The 19,199-nt window shown below is 41.6% G+C and overlaps 1 protein-coding gene across 1 annotated transcript in view; it reads left to right on the top strand.

Moving 5' to 3' along the window:
* LOC137153984 (connector enhancer of kinase suppressor of ras 2-like) overlaps positions 1 to 19,199 on the top strand; it is a 474,493-nt gene that overhangs the window by 211,123 nt on the left and 244,171 nt on the right. The window contains exon 7 of the mRNA XM_067549753.1: positions 16,723 to 16,782. Coding sequence (XP_067405854.1) covers positions 16,723 to 16,782 — 60 coding nt within the window. The remainder of the gene's footprint in view (positions 1 to 16,722; positions 16,783 to 19,199) is intronic.

Below are 19,199 nucleotides of genomic sequence, written 5' to 3' on the forward strand. Positions count from 1 at the left end.
GAGAGGGCAATAAAACAGATGACAGGGCAAGTGGTGGGGGCGTGGAAGAAAAATAAAGAGCATAAGTAGACAAGTTTTTCAAAATGGTCAGCATGCTGCTTGCATGAAAGAAAATTAAATATATAACTACTTTTTATTAAGTAATGTAATCTATTCTCTTCTCTAATTATAGGCAGAGGTAGATTGCCTGACACCTCACATTATAAGATCTTATTCTCAGTTGCTTATAACTTTCCCAAACATTTACCATTTGGGCTGAAATTTTAAATACCAGGTATCCTCAGACTTATTTCTTTTGGAAAAATTCAGCCAAAATGGTTAAGCCATTTACGAGACTGAGACTGAGACCAAGAAAAAACATATATTGTTTTGCCCATGATTAAAAAAAAAAAAAGAAAAGGCAATTTTTTCTTTGAATAGCTGTAGAAAAGGGATTTGAAATTTGGTGTTCAAAATCCACCTATCTTTGCCCAAGTTATAAAACTCATGGGGGAAAAAAAAAATCCCAGTTCACATATTCCCAGTAGAGATGTCTTTGATTTTAGCTGATAAAAGTCGAAGAAGATTCCGTTCTTGCTGAGCATACGAGTCTCTCCGAGCTTCTAGTGCTGACCTGGCCATCTGTGTGCCATCCCCATGGAACAATGGAGCATGCTCCAGCCTAGGGATGTAGAGGTAAATCTGGACTTTCCGTGTAATGGCTGCTCTCAGCTCAGCTGCTCTGAGCCAGACATATAAACGGGCCATCAGTAAGTTTAGGCTTGAAGTTCTAGAACAGCCTTCTAGAATAGTGGGGGCAAAAATCACAATTGGCTTCAAGACTGAGCTTGATAAGTTTATGGAGGGTCTGGTATGATAAGGCTGTCTAGAATGGCATGTAGCTGATCTGCAACTGGTAGTAGCAAATATCTTCAACAGCCAGTAATGTGACACTAGATGGGGAGGGCTCTGAGTTACTACAGAGAATTCTTTCCCAGTCATCTGGCTGCTAGGTCTTGCCCACATGCTCAGGATCTAAATGATCACCATATTTGGAGTCAGGAAGCAATTTCCCGCAGATCAGATTGGCAGAGACCCTGGGGTTATTTTTGCCTTCCTCTGCAGAATGGGACATGGGCCTCTTACAAATTGAAACTAGTGGAAATAGTGGATGCTTTGTAACTTGAAGTCTAAATCATGATTTGAGGACTTCAGTAACTCAGCCAGAGGTTATGGGCCTATTAGACAAGTGGGTGGGCAAGGTTTTGTGGCCTGCAATGTGCTGGAGGTGAGACTAGATGATCATAATGGTTCCTTCTGGCCTTACAATCTATGAGTCTATGAACTGAGAGTAGGGAGCCTGCCTTGCCTATGCTGAATAACCCCTCCCTCTGCTAACACCCAGGCAGCATGGAGGAGGAGGCTGTCTGATTTTAATAAACTGGGGGAAAAAGACAGACTGGGAAATGAGTAGGTTGGAACAAGGAGTCTGGTGAGACTGGGACTGGCAAGACAATACGGATATGGAAGCCCATCAAGGGGAGGGCACTCTGGGAACTGCTGCATGGTGGGAAGGCTGAGACTTATTGAGCGGTGGGGGCTGGAACTTGAAGCCTGTGAAGGAAATGGGAGAGGGGGTTGGAAACATTGAGATCGGATGAGAGTTGGGGGGAAACTAGGACTGGGCTGGACAAGGAGACTAGATCTGTTTGGAGGAAGAGACTGCTCAGGGGAGACTGGGACTTCCAACAGTGAGCATAGTGGGGAGACTAGGACTAGCTAGGTAGAGGGAATGGGACTGGAATGAGAAGCCTAAGGTGTGGGGACTGGCACTGATTAAGCCAAGAGAATGGGAATGGGACCAAGAGACAGGAGTAGGACTGGGACAGGCTGAGGAATACAAGGAACAAGGAAACAAGCTTGAGGAGAACAGGCAGAAGAGACTGTGCCCAATACTGGGCATTACGCTTCAGATTGTGAAATGGAACCATTAGGAAAGGGATGGATAGATTATATGAAAAAATACCAGAATGTCATTATATAAATCCATGGTACACCCACACCTGGAATACTGCATGCAGTTCTGGTTGTCCCATCTCAAAAAGATATATTGGAATTGGAAAAGGTACAGAGAAGAGCAGCAGAAAAGATTAAGGGTTTGGAACAGCTTCGCTCTGAGGAATAAGTAAAAAGACCGGCACTTTTGAACTTGGAAAAGAGTTGACTAGGGGAGGTCATGATAGAGGTCCATAAAATAAGGGAGTGTTATTGACCTTTTCATATAACATAAGAACCAGCAGTCAGCAGTGAAATTCATAGGCAACAGGTTTAAACAAACAAAAGGAAGTACTTCTTCACACAACGCACAGTCAACTTGTTGCCAGGGGATGTTGTGAAGGCCACAACTATAACAGGGTTAAAAAAGAATCAGATACATTAATTGAAGATAGGTCCATCAATGGCTTATTAGCCAAGATGTTCAGGGTTGCAACCCCATGCTCTGGGCATCCCTAGCCACTGACTGCCAGAAGCTGGAAGTGGACAACAGGGGATGGATTGCCTGTTCTGTTCATTCCCTTTGAAACACTTGGCATTGGCCACTGTCAGAAAACAGGATACTGGGATAGATGGACCATTGTTCTGACCCAGTATGGCCTTTCTTATGTAAATGGAACTCAAAATTCCTGAGTCCCACCTTTCCTCTGCTGGCAACCCAAAAGTTAGGGAATAGCAAAATTAAGATTACCTATGCAACCTTAATTTATCACCCTTGTGTATATATAGTATGATTTCCAGAGCTGTAAAAAAAGGCCTTAGTGTGAATATGAGGATCATAACAGTTTATAGTTTTAGTTTTTGTTAATATCTATCTAACACATGCACCAAATGAATAAATGGGAGAAAACCAGACTTTCAGAAAGATTCATCAGCCTGCTTCTTCATTTTTATTGGTTCTGAAATCTCTCAATCCACACCAGAGACCCCCAACAAGTTCTCCAGCAAAGGCTTAACACCAGGCTTAACAATTCTTATGGATCTAAGAAAAAAACCAGCCGATCCTAGCAGAAATATGTTCTGTGGGATTTTAGGCTCTGCTGGAGGGGACAACTTGCTGATCTAAATGCTAGGTTTGGAGCATTTTGTTTTCCTGGAGCACAGATTCAAAGTTCTGGAGATTTTGTTCAGTTCTGCATTCCTCAAAGGTTAATAAACTGAGCTCCAAGCTGTTTACAGTAGACTTTTCAAGCAAAATCTTAACTCTAAAGTACTGTCAGCTCTCTGTGGACATTAATGAGCCCATGATGCATTTTCAAAGAACAGAGATTTGCACCAATGTTATATGAATATTCCCTTCCTATTACTACTATGAAGTGTCCTACATGTATTGTAAGGATGTGATGCTGCTTCCATTAAAATCCATAGAAAAACTTCTATTAACTACAGTAATACAGGACAGGGTACCCTCTGTATGTAATTTATAAAGTGTTTTAAGATGAAAGTTTCTGTATAAATGTAAAATGTTATTACAGAACACTATTTTGGGTTACTGAGTCAATATGGCTGCTTTAAACTTTGCTTACAGTAGAAACATTTTACAAAGAATTTCCATCATTGTTCACACTTCTTCAACTCCAGCAGTAAGTGTTACAGTGAGATCTACAAAACAAGCTAGGTCTCGAGAAAAAAACTGGATGCTTGAGGGTTCAGTTTCTCAACTGTCTTATTTCATTAACTCTATATTTTGGCATGGAATATATAGGTATTAAGTGTAAGAATTCTGTAAAAGATATATTTCCATTTTAATTAGGCTTCATTATGGAAAGTGTTCATTGTGGGAATACCTCAGTGGTAAAGCACTGATAAACACAATGAAGACATCTAGATCAAGGTCCAGCTGTTCTGCCTAATCCTACCAGTGAATATCAGTTTATCAACTAGGTGCTTTTTACTGAGTTTACAAAAGGTTTCTCAGCAGTTCTGGAGTCCTTAAAAAAGTGCTTGAATGCAGGGCGATGAGAAGCTCTGGGAGGGAGCAGGGGGCAACCGGGAGAAGCAAGGAGTAACTCCCTGCAGAGACTGCCTCTTCCCTGCCTTCTCCCTAAGTGATCTGACTCCTGCTTCCCACACAGGAGGGAAAGGAGCTACCTGGCCCAGGACCAGCAGAAGTACCAGCACACTGTTGTGGCTCCTTAAAAAAAATGCCAGCACCGCACTCCAGAATGTTATGCCATGCTCAAGCTCTGTGTCTAAAAGATCAAAAATTCTGCAGTCACACACAAACTTTCAAATGGAACTACCACTCAGAGCCAGAGGTAGATTATTCTGCTTTTAGGAGACTGTGGGAAGAAAATTCTCCCTGAAAGCCTTTTGTTTATCTCTGGCACACTTTACATCCATGTTACAAACAGAAAGTTTGAAGGGTTGGTTAAACATATTTCACTATTGTTTGAAATTGAATCTAGAAGTTCAATTTTTCCTCATTATAAAACTTAATTTAAAATAATGCAAAGCAATCCCTAAAGTTAGTATCACTATACATTATCCTTTAGAAACAATATATCTCTGTGTCAGTGTCTTCTTACACTGAGTCCTTTGATGATCTTCCTACCAGAGAATGCAGCCGAGAGCTAAACTGAACTATGTGTTCACTGCATAAGACGACAGGCAAGCACGGACAGTCTACATATCAAGGACAGGGTGTTTCATGAAAAATGTTTGCAGCACTGAAAAGGATGATTTGAAGTGCCATCTTTTAAGCAGCACATATTTGGCTTGTAAAATAGGTGCCCTGGACAACAGGAAGCCTCTTTTGTAGTAATTTTCTCTTTTGTTTTTGCAGTGTTTTAGTCAAATCTTTTCCCCCAATGGAAAAATACAGTTGTACCTATCATATTCCACATACCAAAGTATGTTTAAAAAAAAAGAAAAAAGAAAACTTGAATAAAAAGACCAAGATGATATGAGTCTTTTATGGCTTTATTAGGTGAAAGCTTGTGCTGTCATATGGGTGTAATTCATAAAGTGTATAAACCGAAAATGGTTGTGAACATAAACAGTGGACGGTAACAGAATCTCATCCCTGGTCTACACTTACCTGGAGATTTGGCAGCAGTTGACGGGAGTTCCGCAAACTACACAGAGTAGCTTGCGTAATTCCCGTCGACTGCTGTGCTTCCCTTCTGCGCACCATCTTCACTGCACTGTGCCGATGGGAACTGTGGTCCCATCGATGCAGCGCTACGCTACTTGAGGGAGTGGTTTTACTTGGTTGACTTCCTGATCAATTGAGCGGGTCTGCACTGACCGCTCAATTGATCCAGAAAGATTGATCTGGCGGCGGCGACTTTGCCGCTGTCAGTATAGACATACCCTCAGAGACTACTGAACCTGGTGATATTCTAAATAGAGCTCTCAGCCATGCTTGTAGCTGTTTCTATCACTTTACATTGACTCAACAGACATTCTAGTTTTCAGAGTGACACACAGTGACAATCCTAGAATCTTATTATGTAGATAAATAGGTGCCACATATTACTATATACAAGCTTATAAAAATAGGTTGTCATGATAAAAATGCTATTCTTTGTAGTTTAATTTTATTCACATTTGAATTATTCTTTCTGAAGTACAATTTTAAAAATTCTCTTTGTCTTCACATATTGTAATAATAGTTTACAAAAACAGGCACTAGCTCATTTTTCTTTTGTGGAGGCAAGGGATGGAAACTTTTTATAATACTGCCTCAATTCACTGTTTGGGGGTTCATGCATGTAATTCCTCAAGCACAGAGATGCTCGTGTATTCATTTATTTTTGATTCCCAGACTCACCAAGTTAGAGAGAATATGCAGATATCAAGATATAAATTTTTGTTCAACCTAGCTACACAATTAGTCCAAATTTGTGCAGATTTTTTAGCAAGAACAGCAGTATATTCAAGATATAAAAAAAATCAGTCAAATAAATTACATCTCACTCACATGGAATTGATTAAATCTACGTCATATTTAGCTATGAGAATGCAGAGGTGCAGCAGGTATGTGCATATGGTCTGATGCTTGTATTTAGGAAAACACATGCAAAATTTATTCAAATTCTGAAAGAGCAATATTTTGTAAAAGACAGATTCATGAAAATAAGGAGAGGATAATAAAAATACTGGATTACTTGCACCTAAGAGTTTCAAAAGAATTGGGTGAGGAGCTCTTTGAACTATAGATGCTGATTTTTAATAAATCTTGGCATGCTGGGTAAATTCCAGGAGGCTGGATATAAACTAACATTGTGCCAATATTTTTTTAAGAAAAAGGATATATTGGCTTATCAGGGTAGTTATAGGCTGATTAGCCTGACCTTGATCCTGGGAAAAATCTTGGAATGACTGATACAGGAATCTATTATAAAGAATTAAAGGATGGTACCATAATTAATGTGAATCCATAATCAACAAATTCAGTCTAGAAATAAGGCACACATTTTAATAGTAAAGGTAATTTATTCTTGGAACAGCTTACTTAGGAATGTGATGGATTTTCCATCACTGGAGTTCTTTAAATCAGGATTGGATGTTCTTCTGTAAGATGTACTTGAAGCTGAACAAAAAGTTTTATGAATTTGAAGCAGGAACTACTGGGTGAAATTTATGGCCTGTGTTTTGCAGGAGGTTAGACTAGATGATCAAAATAGTATGTTCTGGCCTTAAAATCTGAGAGTCTGTGGACATAGTTTTATAGGAAATAGATAGTCAAATAGACTTTATATCATTTTTTGATGAGATTACAATTTTGGTTGATAATGGTATGTTTAAGTCTAAATATAGTATGTGTTGATATAATGTACTCTGACTTTTGTAAGTCTGTAACACGTGACTTTAAACTGCCTGATTAAAAAAAATTAAAGAATTAATTAAAGATTTAAAGATTTAAAAAAATTAGCAGTTTACAAAATCAATGTAGTACTTATTAAATAGATTAAAAACTGTCTAATTGATATAAAATATAGTTGTTAATGGAGAATCATCGGTGTTTCTAGCTGGGTTTCACTGGAATCTGTTCTTGGCCCAATGATATTCATTATCTTTATCAATGATCAGAGAGGAAATTATAAAATCTTTGCTGGTATGGTTTGCAGATAACAGAAAGATTATTAAGGTGGTAAATAATGATAAAGGCAGGTCAGTTATATGGAATGATATGGATTGATGGTCAACTGGGTTCATTCAAACAACATGCATTTAATATAGCCAAATGTACAGTCCAACATCTAGGAGCAAAGAATGTGGGTCACAAATACAGGAGGGGAATTGTACTAATAAACTTGCTGCTGCTTTGAGTGCATGCTCATGTCCATTCTGATTTAGGTATGTGTGTGTGCCTCATACACCAGTGCTGGAAATTTTTCCCCATAGGGCCGGCTCTAGCGCCCACTGCATCGATGTGCATATGCACTCATATATATGGCGCTGCCAGCCGTCCTCCCTCTCAGTTCCTTTTTACTGCCTGTGACAGTGCTGGAACAACTCGCTTGGCTCTTGCAAGTCTGTTTTCCCAGTGGCTTTAGCTGTTTCTAGTGTATATAGTTGTTAGTTTGTTAGTTAGCAAGTTTCCCACGGTCGGGGCATGCCCTGGTCCCCGGGTTTAAACCCTGTGCTTCATGTAAGAAGCCTATGCCACTGAGTGACCCACAACAGAACTGTGTAAAGTGCATGGGGGAAGCTCATGTCTCTCAGAAGTGCAAAATTTGTAAGGGCTTTCACCTGAGAACTAAGAAGGACCAGGACGTTAGGCTTAAGGCCCTTCTGATGGAGGTGGCTCTCCGACCGACATCAGAGCCGTGATAGGATTCAGGACCGAGTTCTGCACCATTGACAAGAAGTGCTCCTCACCAGATGAGGCAGTAGCAGGCCCTTCTTATGCTGCTCTGCTGGACGACAATAGGTGGCATCAGGAGCTGTTGAAGCAGGTAGTGGGTATCTAGGCCTCAAGATAGAGGAACTTAAAGAACCTGTTGACAAATTTTTTGGCATCCTGGCATCTGCAGCCTCCTCCAGGGTGGCTGTTCTGGTGCATAATGGAGTGGTGAAGCTCCCTAAAGCATTATGGCAGACCCCAGCATCTCTGCCCCCCACATCCAAACAAGTGGTGAAAAAAGTACTGTGTGCCTGCTAAGAATTTTGAATACTTGTATATACACCCATCCCTGGGTTCACTAGTGGTCGCGGTGGCCAATAAGCAATACATGCATGGGAAATGAGCTTTACACCAAAGAATAAAGAGGCCAAGAAAATGGATTTATTTGGTCGAAAGATTTATTTGACAGCAAGCCTGCAGTTGAGGGTATCTAATCAACAGGCACTGCTGGGTCAATACTACTTTAACATCTGGCAATTGCTGAAAAAGTTCACTGACTCCCTCCCACAGTCCTCCAAACAAGAGTTTGAGGCAATCCTGGAAGAGGGTAGGATGGTGACCAGGGCCTCCTTACAGGAGGCTTCAGATGCAGCAGACTTGACAGCATGGGCAATTGGCATTTACGGTGTCAATGAAGAGATCTTCATGGCTCCAGTTGTCTGGTCTCTCAACAGAAGTCCAGCAGTCCATCTAGGATCTCCCGTTTGATGGCACTGCTCTATTCGTGGACTAGATCGACTCCTGGCTGCATGAGTTAAAAGACTAAAGGGTCACGTTACACTTCTTGGGCCATCTATGTTGAGAAGACATTTTAGATCCTCTCAGCAACATCATTTCAGAGGGGCACTCGACACTACCAGTGTGTACAGTTCTTCCATTAGGCCTTTCCACTGCTCTTCAAGTATTTACCAAATGTATGGCAGTAGTAGTGGTCCACTTCAGGCCCAGGGCAGTACAGGTGTTTCCTTACCTAGATGATTGGCTTATCAGAGGTTGCTCAAGGGAACAGGTCCAACGCGACATCAGCATCGTAAGAGACACGTGTCGGTCACTGGCCTGCTGATAAATGAGCAGAAATCAATACTTATACCAGTCTAGAGAATAGACTTTATAGGGGCAGTCCTAGACTCTATTCAAGCCAAAGCACTACTGCCGAACACCAGATTCCAGGCTATGACGGGACTTATAGCCAGTCTATGGTCCCACCCCCTGACCATGGCGAGGCTATGCCTCAGTCTCTTAGAACATATGGCAGCTTGCACTTACATTGTACAATGCACCAGACTTCACCTTTGACGCCTCCAATTGTGGTTGGCATCAGTTTACTCCCCATCCAGGCACTCCCTGGACAGAGTCCTCACGATCCCGCCCCTGTATACTCACCTCTCTATCATAGTGGATGAACCCACAGCAGGTGTTAGTAGGAGTACCCTTCGAGGCCCTGGAACCAACACTGTCCCTGGTCTCAGATGCCTTGGACGTGGGATGGGATGCCCACCTGGGTGCCCTGCTGACCCAGGGCTTGGACCAGAGGGGAATGAGCTATTCATATAAATGTCAAACAACTCAAGGCCATCCATCTGGCCTGCAAGGTGTTCCTACTGCATTTATCCAACAAGATGGTGCAGGTTCTCACAGACAACACAGCGGCAATGTACTATATCAACAAGTAAGGAGGATCCTCAGCCCTGTGCCAGGAAGCCTTACATCACTGAGACCCCTGTGTGGACTGCAACGTTCACCTCGAAGAATGAAGAATACCCTATCAGATCACTTAAGTAGATCCTTTTGCTCTCACCATGCGTGGTCACTCCATCACCGACCATGTCTTCGAAAGGTGGGGAACACCCCAAGTGGACCTCTCTGCAACCAGGGAAAACAAGAAATGTGTTCTCTTCTGTTCTCTTCTCGGGTCAGAGGATGGCTCCCTGACAGACACTTTCCTTCTCTCATGGTCAAGAGGCCTCGAACATGTTTCCCCCAATACCTTTCGTACACAGAGTACTGGTGAAGGTCAAGAGGGAAAGGGCATGAATCATCCTGATAGCCCCAGCATGGCCTCGCCAGCACTGGTTCGGGATGCTGCTGGAGCTCTCAACCTTGGATTCTGCCATTGTGCCCAAACCTCATCTACCAAGACAAGGGTCTGCTGCTTCACCTGGATCTGGCCTCCTTGCATCTGAAAGTGTGGATGCTTCATGGCTGAACAGGGAAGAGCGTCACTGTTTGGACCAGGTCCCGAGGATCTTACTGGAGAGTAGGAAGCCTTCCACCAGGGCATCCTACTTAGCAAAATGGAAGCGCTTCACCTGCTGGGCGGCCTGTCAAAAAAATATCACAGACAAAGTCTACTTTTCAAGTGATCCTGTACTACCCTCCAATACAGAGCAGCTCAGTATTTTCTCACGAGATGGTGGCTAGATTCTCAAAGGACTGGAGAGGCTCTTCCCTCCAATTACAGAGTCTGTTCCCCAGTGAGATCTGAACCTTGTCCTATCCCAGTTCACTACTCTGCCTTTCGAACTGTTGGCCTCCTGCTCCCTCCTGCATCTGTTCTGGAATGTGGCCTTTCTAGTAGCAATCACCTCTGTGCGAAGGGTATCAGAGGTCAAGGCCCTGACCTCAGAGCCTTCTTATACAGTATTTTTCAAGGACAAGGTCCATCTCCACCCTCATCCTGGGTTCCTACCGAAGGTCGTTTCTCATTTTCACGTTAATCAGGATATCTTCCTGACGGTATTCTGCCCAAGGCCTCATGGCTCTAATGAAGAGAGGCACCTTCACTCTCTTGATGTACAAAGGGCTCAATAGAACCAGACTTTTTCACCGCTCCACACAACTCTTCGTAGCAATTGCTGACAGGATGAAGAGCAAGCCAGTTTCCTTCCAGCGAATATCATCCTGAATTACTGCCTGTTATGAGCATGCAGGAGTCTCACCTCCAGCGTCTTTGTCAGCCCATTCCACAAGGGCCCAGCCATTTTCAGCTGCTTTCCTGGCACATGTGCCTATTCAAGATATTTGTAGAGCCGCTACATGGTCGTCCGTACATACATTTAGGTCCCATTATGCTATCACGCAGCAAGCCCGGGATGATGCGGGATTCGGCAGAGCAGTACTGCAATCCTCATGGCCATGAATTCCTGCCCAACTCCAAAGGCACAACTGGTAAGTCACCTAAGTCAGAATGGACATGAGTAGGCATTTGAAGGAAGAAAGAACAGTTACTTACTTCGCAACTGTTGTTCTTCGAGATGTGTTGCTCATGTCCATTCCACAACCCACCCTCCATCCCCAAGAAGGAACTGAAAGGGAGGGAGGCCGGCAGCACCATATATACAAGTTCATATGCATGCTGCTGCAGGGGGCACTAGAGGTGGCCGTATGGATACAACTGGGGAAAAATTTCAGGCACTGGTGCGTATGGTGCACATGCACACACCTAAATCATAATGGACATGAGCAACACATCTTGAAGAACAACAGTTACGAGGTAAGTAACTGTTCTTTATTGAGCTGACATCTCACTGGGAGCACATGACACCAGTGCTCTGGGATCTGCACTGGCAGCCCATTAGTCTCCAGATTGAATTTAAGGTGTTGGGTATGACTTATAAAAGCTTTAAATGGTGTGTAACTGGCCTTGTGGAAGGACTGCCTTTCTTCTCTGGCCATACTGCTACAGCCGTGGTCAGGAGGGGCATTCGAGCTAGATCTCCCTAGTTGTCAAAGAAAAGGGACAGATGGCAGGGAGCTTGCTGTAAGAGCTCTGAGACTCTGAAAGTTGCTCACCTGTTGGTGAAAAATGTCTGAGGGTTTTTTCTAGAAGATGAAATGGATAGGTGGCTGGCTCACTGGCCATATTCCTGTGGAACTGATTTCATTTAATTGTATTTATTTAATTAATTATGTTAAGGCACTTAGAGCCTTGGATAGGTGTATTTAATAAATCTAAATAAACAAATAAAATATCTTAAAAAGTAGTGACTTTGAGAGCTTAGGGGTTATAATGGATAAGCAATTGGACAGGAACCCCCTGTGTAATGATGTGGTGAAGAGGGCTAACGTGAACTTTATATGAAGAAACAGGAGAACATTGATTAGGAGTATTGAGTTATTATTGCCTTTTTATATGGCATAGGTCTTTAAATCCTTATTTGGTGTCTTTCTTAAAATATGCTTTAATTCAACCAGAAGTTACAAGCTTAATGTAGAAATTAATGGGTAAAATTCCGTGTGTTATGCAAATGGTTAGCTTAGATGATTATAATGGTCCCTTCTCGTCTTAAAATCTATACATCTTTGTAGAAAAATGTCAGTTTCCATTAACTATATCAAGACTAAGCTTGGCTTTTAAGCTTCAAATAAGTGCTGGCCAGTAATATTGTCCAGTAGTATACATGATGCTATTCTTAAAAAAAGAAAGAAAAAAGAGGAAATAAAATTGACTCCATTGCATAAAAAGTACAAATGTATAGAAGTAGATAGGTTGACCTTTCTGCTGTTGCTTCTAATAACTAGTGTTACAGGGCCAGACCTGATGGCTACAGGAGAGTAGTGGAGGGTATCTATATTAGCCCCAGGATCAACAAATCCCTGTTGCCTGGGTGATCCAGCTGGGGCCACTCCAGGGCAATTAGGCCAATGAGGCCAGCTGAGGCCAATCAAGGAGCTTGCCCCAGCAGTTAAAAGCCTCCCTGTCAGGCAGACGGGGGCAGCTGGAAGGGAGTTAGGAGGAGTGGAGGAGAGCTGCTACAGGATTTGGAGCAAACACTGTTGCTACCACAACCCAAAAGATACCAGAGACAAGGGGGGTGCCCGTCCGGGCATGGTCAGGGATCCAAGGCACACAGGCCTGAGGGAGAACCGCTCCCCACCCGGTTCCAGGAAGCGGCCCGCGAGCAGTGGGGCCAAGGACAGGCGACTCAGGGAAGGGAGTAAGTCACGGACTGAGCAGTTTTGAGATTACTCAACACAGGGTCCCTGGGTCGGGACCCTGCTCCCACCCAGGCATATCGCCGGCATAGCCAAAAAGGGTGCAGGATCCACGAAAGGGCAGAACAGGCCGCCCTCTCCACCCTGTCTATCTGCCATCTGTGATGTGGTGTACTGCCCTTCTAGGTTTCAGGCAGAGAAATCATATGGACTTGAAGTACTCCATCCCAAACTGTTCTCAAGAATAAAACCACAAAACATTACAATTATACCTACTACAGGTATATAGTCAGGTTCAACAGAAATTAATACACTGAGTTACGTGGAAGATGGTCTTCATTACAATACCACTAAAAGCTCAACAGCCTGCTGATCTTCTCTTGGAATGGCAATGGGAGGCCAGAAGCACAAACTTGAGAGTATAGAGGGACATGATTTATCCAATAAGTGGAGGGAGTATATCTTTTTCTCTCTTAATACTTTTTTTTCTTATTTTTTTTTGTATGCTTGCTGACAGAAGGAAGCACTAAGCCTTGAACCTAATATGTTTTAGCTGCATTTTGTTCTGTAAAAGACCTAATAAATATAGAACCCCAGAAATAGAGAGACTTGGCTTAAACCAGAACCCAGAGTTCCTGGTGTCTGTGTGTTTGTCTGCACAGGGATAAAAGCCCTGTGGCATGGCTGCAGCTGGCCTGGGTCAGCTGACTTAAGCTCGTGGGACTCTGGATGCGGGGCTAAAAATTGTTGTGTAGATGTTCAGGCTTGGGCTGGAGGAAAAGCTCTGGGATCCTCCATCCTATCAGGGTCTCAGAGCTCAGCTTCCAGCCTGTGCCTGAACGTCCATACAGCACTCTTTCAGCTCTGGAGACTGAACCCAACTGACCTGTGCCAGCCACGGTGTTTTATCCCCCTTTAGACATAACCTGTTTGTACAGCTAACCCTGGTAGTGCTAAACTATCCAGCATGGAATTTGTGCTATCATAGTAGTTTTTCTTGGGCACATCAGTAGTCTGCACGTCTGCTAATAAGGATAGGGGTTCCAAAATCACTTTTTGTCATGTTGTAACGGTATGTTGCAATATGTTGACATTTGTGCTGTGATGTTCCAAAGGAAGAATTGGTCTCATTAAGAATTGATCCTGAAGCAGAATTCCAAATACCAGAGCATTTTTTCTACTTTTTCTGTTTGTCAACAGTAATGCAGAGATGACAGCCTTTATCACAAACAGGAAAAGAAAAGAGTGTTTCTATGAATCACAGTATTTTGCAGTACCGTATGCATATATATTTAACCATGACAATTAAATTAACGTATTTCATTCATTTATGAAGAAAGTTGAATACAATAAAATTTCATCCTTTTTGTGGGCTCATTTGTAGTTTGAAAGTGAATCCCTAGTGCCTGATCTGGCGATCAGTAATCCTTACTCATGTGATTAGTTCTGTTGGAGTCACAAGGACTATTCACAAGAGTAAGAGCTTGCAATAGTGGATCCCTGGATAGCAAAGCAACTATAATCCTTAGTCTTCCTAAAAAGACATTCAATGAATCATCTGTGATGGAGATCTTTGAAATATTGGGTTACAGAGAAGTGTCAGAACCCTACCATTGAATCCTGACCTGCCAGGAGGCATTCTTAGCCACTGTGCCACAGTGATGCATCAAAATATTGCCCCTGACCAACAACCTTCTTGCTAAAGGCCTACAGGCCCATAGGATCCATTCCTCAGGACCCCAATTGGCTGGACAGACACACTCTAATTGGGTGCCTGGACTTTTTAAAGGCCCCAACAGCAAGAGGAAACTGTCTGAGCAACAGACCATTGCCTGCTGGTCGTTGCCTAGATCACCTTGCCATGCTACTTTGCCTGAAAGCCACCTTGTTGCCCTGTTGCCTCATCCGACCTTACTGTGCTGTGTTTCCCGATCTTGACTCTGCAACTCACTGACCTGGCCCCTTGGATTGCATCTCCCAGCTGCTGGCCTCTGTGAGAACTACAATTGCCCTGGACTGCCTCCAATACAGATTGACCTGCTGGCTACACAACTACTCACTCAATCTATGGTTCTGGACTGCCCCTAGCCCACCTTGGCCACTGGACATTACAAGAAGTTTGCAAAGCACAGAAGTTGGCAACAGTTCAGCTGCTGTCAATATCCTTCCTTCCTTAAAATTATAATTTGTGATTAATAAATATTTATTCAACAAAATGACTTGACAAAAGTATCAATTTAATGATAGATACCTTGGTAAACTGTGAACAGTTGTTAACAAACCAAAATAACCCCAAACAAACAAACCCAGCAAGTAAAATATCCTAGGTACTTTAGAACGATTTTGCAACATTTATGGAAAAATTTATTTCCCCCCTCCTTTTATCAAGAGTCTCCTACCGATGTTGGTATTGTATAAAGTGAGTAAAATGGTTTTCTAGGTTGACTTTCATACTCTAAAAGTACTTTATGAAGCAGTAATTTTGTTAATAGTAATGTAATACAGCCAATGTGGCAGCTATATATTATGCATTCAACAATAACTTAAAAACAGGCTTGAAAACTGGAATCTATTTATTGAAACTGGAGGGAAGGAATATTGGCTAGAATAGATACACAGATTATCCCTTTTCCAAAAATGTGAATAGAGCTAGTTGAAAACTATCCATCTAAACTGTTTGTCAATTTGGGGTTAGACTAAATTAAATATTTTGGCCAAAAAAAAATATTTTGATGTGGGTATGCTGCTGTGGTGCCTCATGGGACTTGTCCTTCAGTTGTGTCTCATTTTCTATGGGCTGGGTTTCCCAGATAGAGATCATCTCCTATCATACATATTGGCCATGTGACTCCCATAGTGCACTGCTTCCCATTGTTCGTCTTGAGAGATGTAGTTCCAACAGGGAACATAGCCTGTAGGGAACAACAGTGGTTGAGGGTGCGGGCGGAAGCATGAAGCACCAAGACTACAACTCTAAGGAGGTACAGCAAAACATTTTGGAATAAAATTTCTTGCTAAAGTATTTCAGATTTTTATTTATTTATGTATTTATTTATTTAAACTAGCAAGTCTAAATTTTCCATGGGTGCGGGGGAAGAACCCTGCTCTGGTTGTGAGGCTTTTAATTGTGTCTTAGACAGCAGAAGGGACATCAGAATTCTTCAAAAGATAATGATTTAACAGCACATTGCTACCTTGTCAGCATTAGATGGATTTTCAAGTATTTGGGTGGGATATGAAACTTTGACCCTCTTACTAAGATGCAAGAGAGCTAACTGCTGAACCTTACTGACATGCCAGGTTTTATCTTACCTAGTTTTATTTTTTACTGAATCAGTAGACCTCTGGAGTATGGGCTATTTAAGTTTAAAGCCTCTATTTCTGTGCTTTACTTGGGCTCTGACAACTTTAGTTCTTTTTCAGATTAGTAAAGTAACAAACTACTGTGTGTTTCAGGTGTCCAGATGAGTCCTTCTCCCCAGTCATGTTAAATCCTATCCAAAAGATTTCTTATCTAATGATGCTGAAATTAATGGAAGTGCATTAAAAAGAAATGTATTTTTATATTGTTTTGTAACATATTTTTGTTTTAATTTTGTTTTGAAAGTTGTATTCAGCCACAGTTTGCTCTTATCCAGTTGTTTTCAATCTTTTTTCATTTGTGGGCCCCTATAAAATTTAGAATTTAGACATAGTCTGCAGACTCCCTGGGGTCCACAGGCCACAGGTTAAAAACCACTGCTCTAATCTGCTGAAACTCCATTGACTTTTATCTAGTGTTCTTCCTACATTATTGTGCAAACATCTATTGTTTGTTTATTGCAGTATTAAAGAGCTAGTTTTTTGAAGCAGTAACCACCCACAGATACTAATTATTCCTTCTCTTACTCTTTCTTTAGGGGATGTATATCAAGTCAACGTATGACGGGCTGCATGTAATCACTGGGACTACGGAAAATGTAAGTTTCTTTATTCCAATGAGATTTGTTTATTACACATACAGTTACTATGAGACATGTATCTACAGTATATTTCATATTATTAAGACTTATTTTAAATCAAGCCACTATTTATTAATGCTTTAATTTTTTGAGTAGCTTCATTATTACGTAAAAAAAAAATATATACAGTGGATAACGCTTAATAGCGTCAGGAATAGCTTGGCAGGTGGAGAATTGTGATTATTGCTTCTGATTGTCTCAGAATCATTACACATGCATCCTACTTTTTAACCCTTTCTCGCCAGCTCCACAATCAGACCAATTGTTTATCTTCTCCACCTTGTATGTATTGTCCTCTGGATTGTATAGTCTTTGAAGCAGGGACTGTCACTCTCTATATGTTTTCCCAGCCCGGAGCACAGTAAGGCCCTAACCCAGTACCTACACCCTACTGCATTATACAGGTTAAATAATAATAATATATGAAAAACATTCCAACCAAATAAACACCTTTACTATATCCAGAGAGTTACCTACAACAGAGTGGAGTGGGTCCAAACTTTTCATATTAATATTTAATACATTGTCCATTAATTAATTTCCCCAGTGAATCTCTCCTGTGAGTTGTATAAATGTGGCTATTTTTATATATAGACTTCATGCTAAGAACTTGGCATAAGTCTTTTGCTCTATATTTAGTAGTGATGTATTGTAGGCTAGTATTAATGTATATATTATATTTATTATATTATATCATAATTTTTCCTACACTTAGTAGTGATATATAGCTTGGTATTTCCTAAACTAATGAGAGAAGATAAATGAGTGTCTCTTTTTCACAACTGAGATGAAGCACAAATATATCTTTTCCTGGTCTTTAAGCAGGCCAGTCATAATATGAGGCAGTGCTGGCCCTTGAACAGGGAGCAGGACCAGGGCACCTGTGCCTGGTCAGCTGACCCCCATTAATCTTAAAAGAGGGCATCTGGGCCTAAAGAAGACCCAGAGACAGAGAAACTGTCACCAGGTGAGTCAGAAATAGGAAGCTGCAGGATATAGAAGCATCAGGACTGCTAGAGTCTCCAGGGAGGGGAGGCAATGAGAGCCTGAGCGGCAGAAAGGAAAAAAGTCCCCTGGGGATGTAGCCCAGGATGAATTGAAAAACTGTTTTTGTTTGCTTTGCCTATTTTAAGAAATAAAACTGTGTGCATGACAGTGGATCCTTTGCAAGCTGGGAAGAAGCCCTGCTTTGTTACAGGCAGCTTATCTATGCATTTATACTATTAGATATGCTCTGGTCCACCTAATACCTGTTTAGTTGTGCTGCCTCAGACTTAGCAGAAAGGTTTTGCTTGTCCATGCAGTGCCCATGAATGATGTTGAAAAGTGGCAAGCACCTGCAACTTCCAGAATTTGGTGGAGAAGAACATTCATACCATTACAAAGTCACAGATGAGAGCAGTTGCTGTTTGGCAGCTCTTAATTATGATCATGCTATTTATGCACTAACATTGCTATGCGATGGTGAATAATTTTCTGTTAAATATTTTTTTGCTTCCTTGTGTAATCAAAGTGAATTGTATCATTGTGCTAGAGATAGTCTTAGCTAACCTAATCTAACATATAAAGGTTAGCAGGTTTTATTAACAATGGCAGAAAAATGAGCATTGTAGACTTTTGGAGGCATTCTCAGGCAAATGGGTACATATTTCACTCTTTCTGTCATGCTGCATTTGCTGGGATTGACTCATAGAAATGTTCCTCAAACTCTTTACATAATTAGGTAATCAAAGAAAACTAATAGTAGATAGTGTGTGTGTGTGCATGTGTGTGCATGCATACACACACACATTTTTAAGTAGTGGTATAGATGAGTGAATAAATTGAAGAAAACAGACACATGCTGAGAGGAAAATCTGACAGGCAAAGGCTATAGTGGAAGATAAGTTTAAAGAAGAGATTTGAAAAGTAATCAGTGATGCACCGATACATAAGAAGATGGTACAAGGTGAGAGGCACTGCTGAGGAGAAAACTTGTCACACTAATAGTGGAGAGATTGTAGGAAAGGACAAATTGAGACAGGCTATATGAGAAGAGAAAGTTGGAAAGGAATAGGAAGACAATCTACAGAAAAATATTAAAAACAAGGAAAAGCAATTTTGAACTCAATACAAAAATAAATTATCTGTGAATACTAGGTTAGGTAGTACAATTGTTTGAGGTTGGAAGTGCATATGTGGGGAAGTGGCCTGCAGAATTTTATATATTCTGGAGTTTGAAGAGCTGAGGCCTATGGAGGGCATGGAGGAGCATGTTACACTATCAAGAAGAGAGGAAATGAAGGCATGAATTAGGATTGCAGCAGGGGAGGAAGTAGGTCAGTTGTGTACATGGGCCATGTTGTGAAGGTGTTAAAAGGCATATTTACAGGTAG

Source organism: Emydura macquarii, unplaced genomic scaffold, assembly GCF_026122565.2.
Source record: "Emydura macquarii macquarii isolate MOO-44397 ecotype Brisbane River unplaced genomic scaffold, CSIRO-AGI_Emac_v2 contig_1253, whole genome shotgun sequence".
Classification (NCBI taxonomy): domain Eukaryota; kingdom Metazoa; phylum Chordata; order Testudines; family Chelidae; genus Emydura; species Emydura macquarii.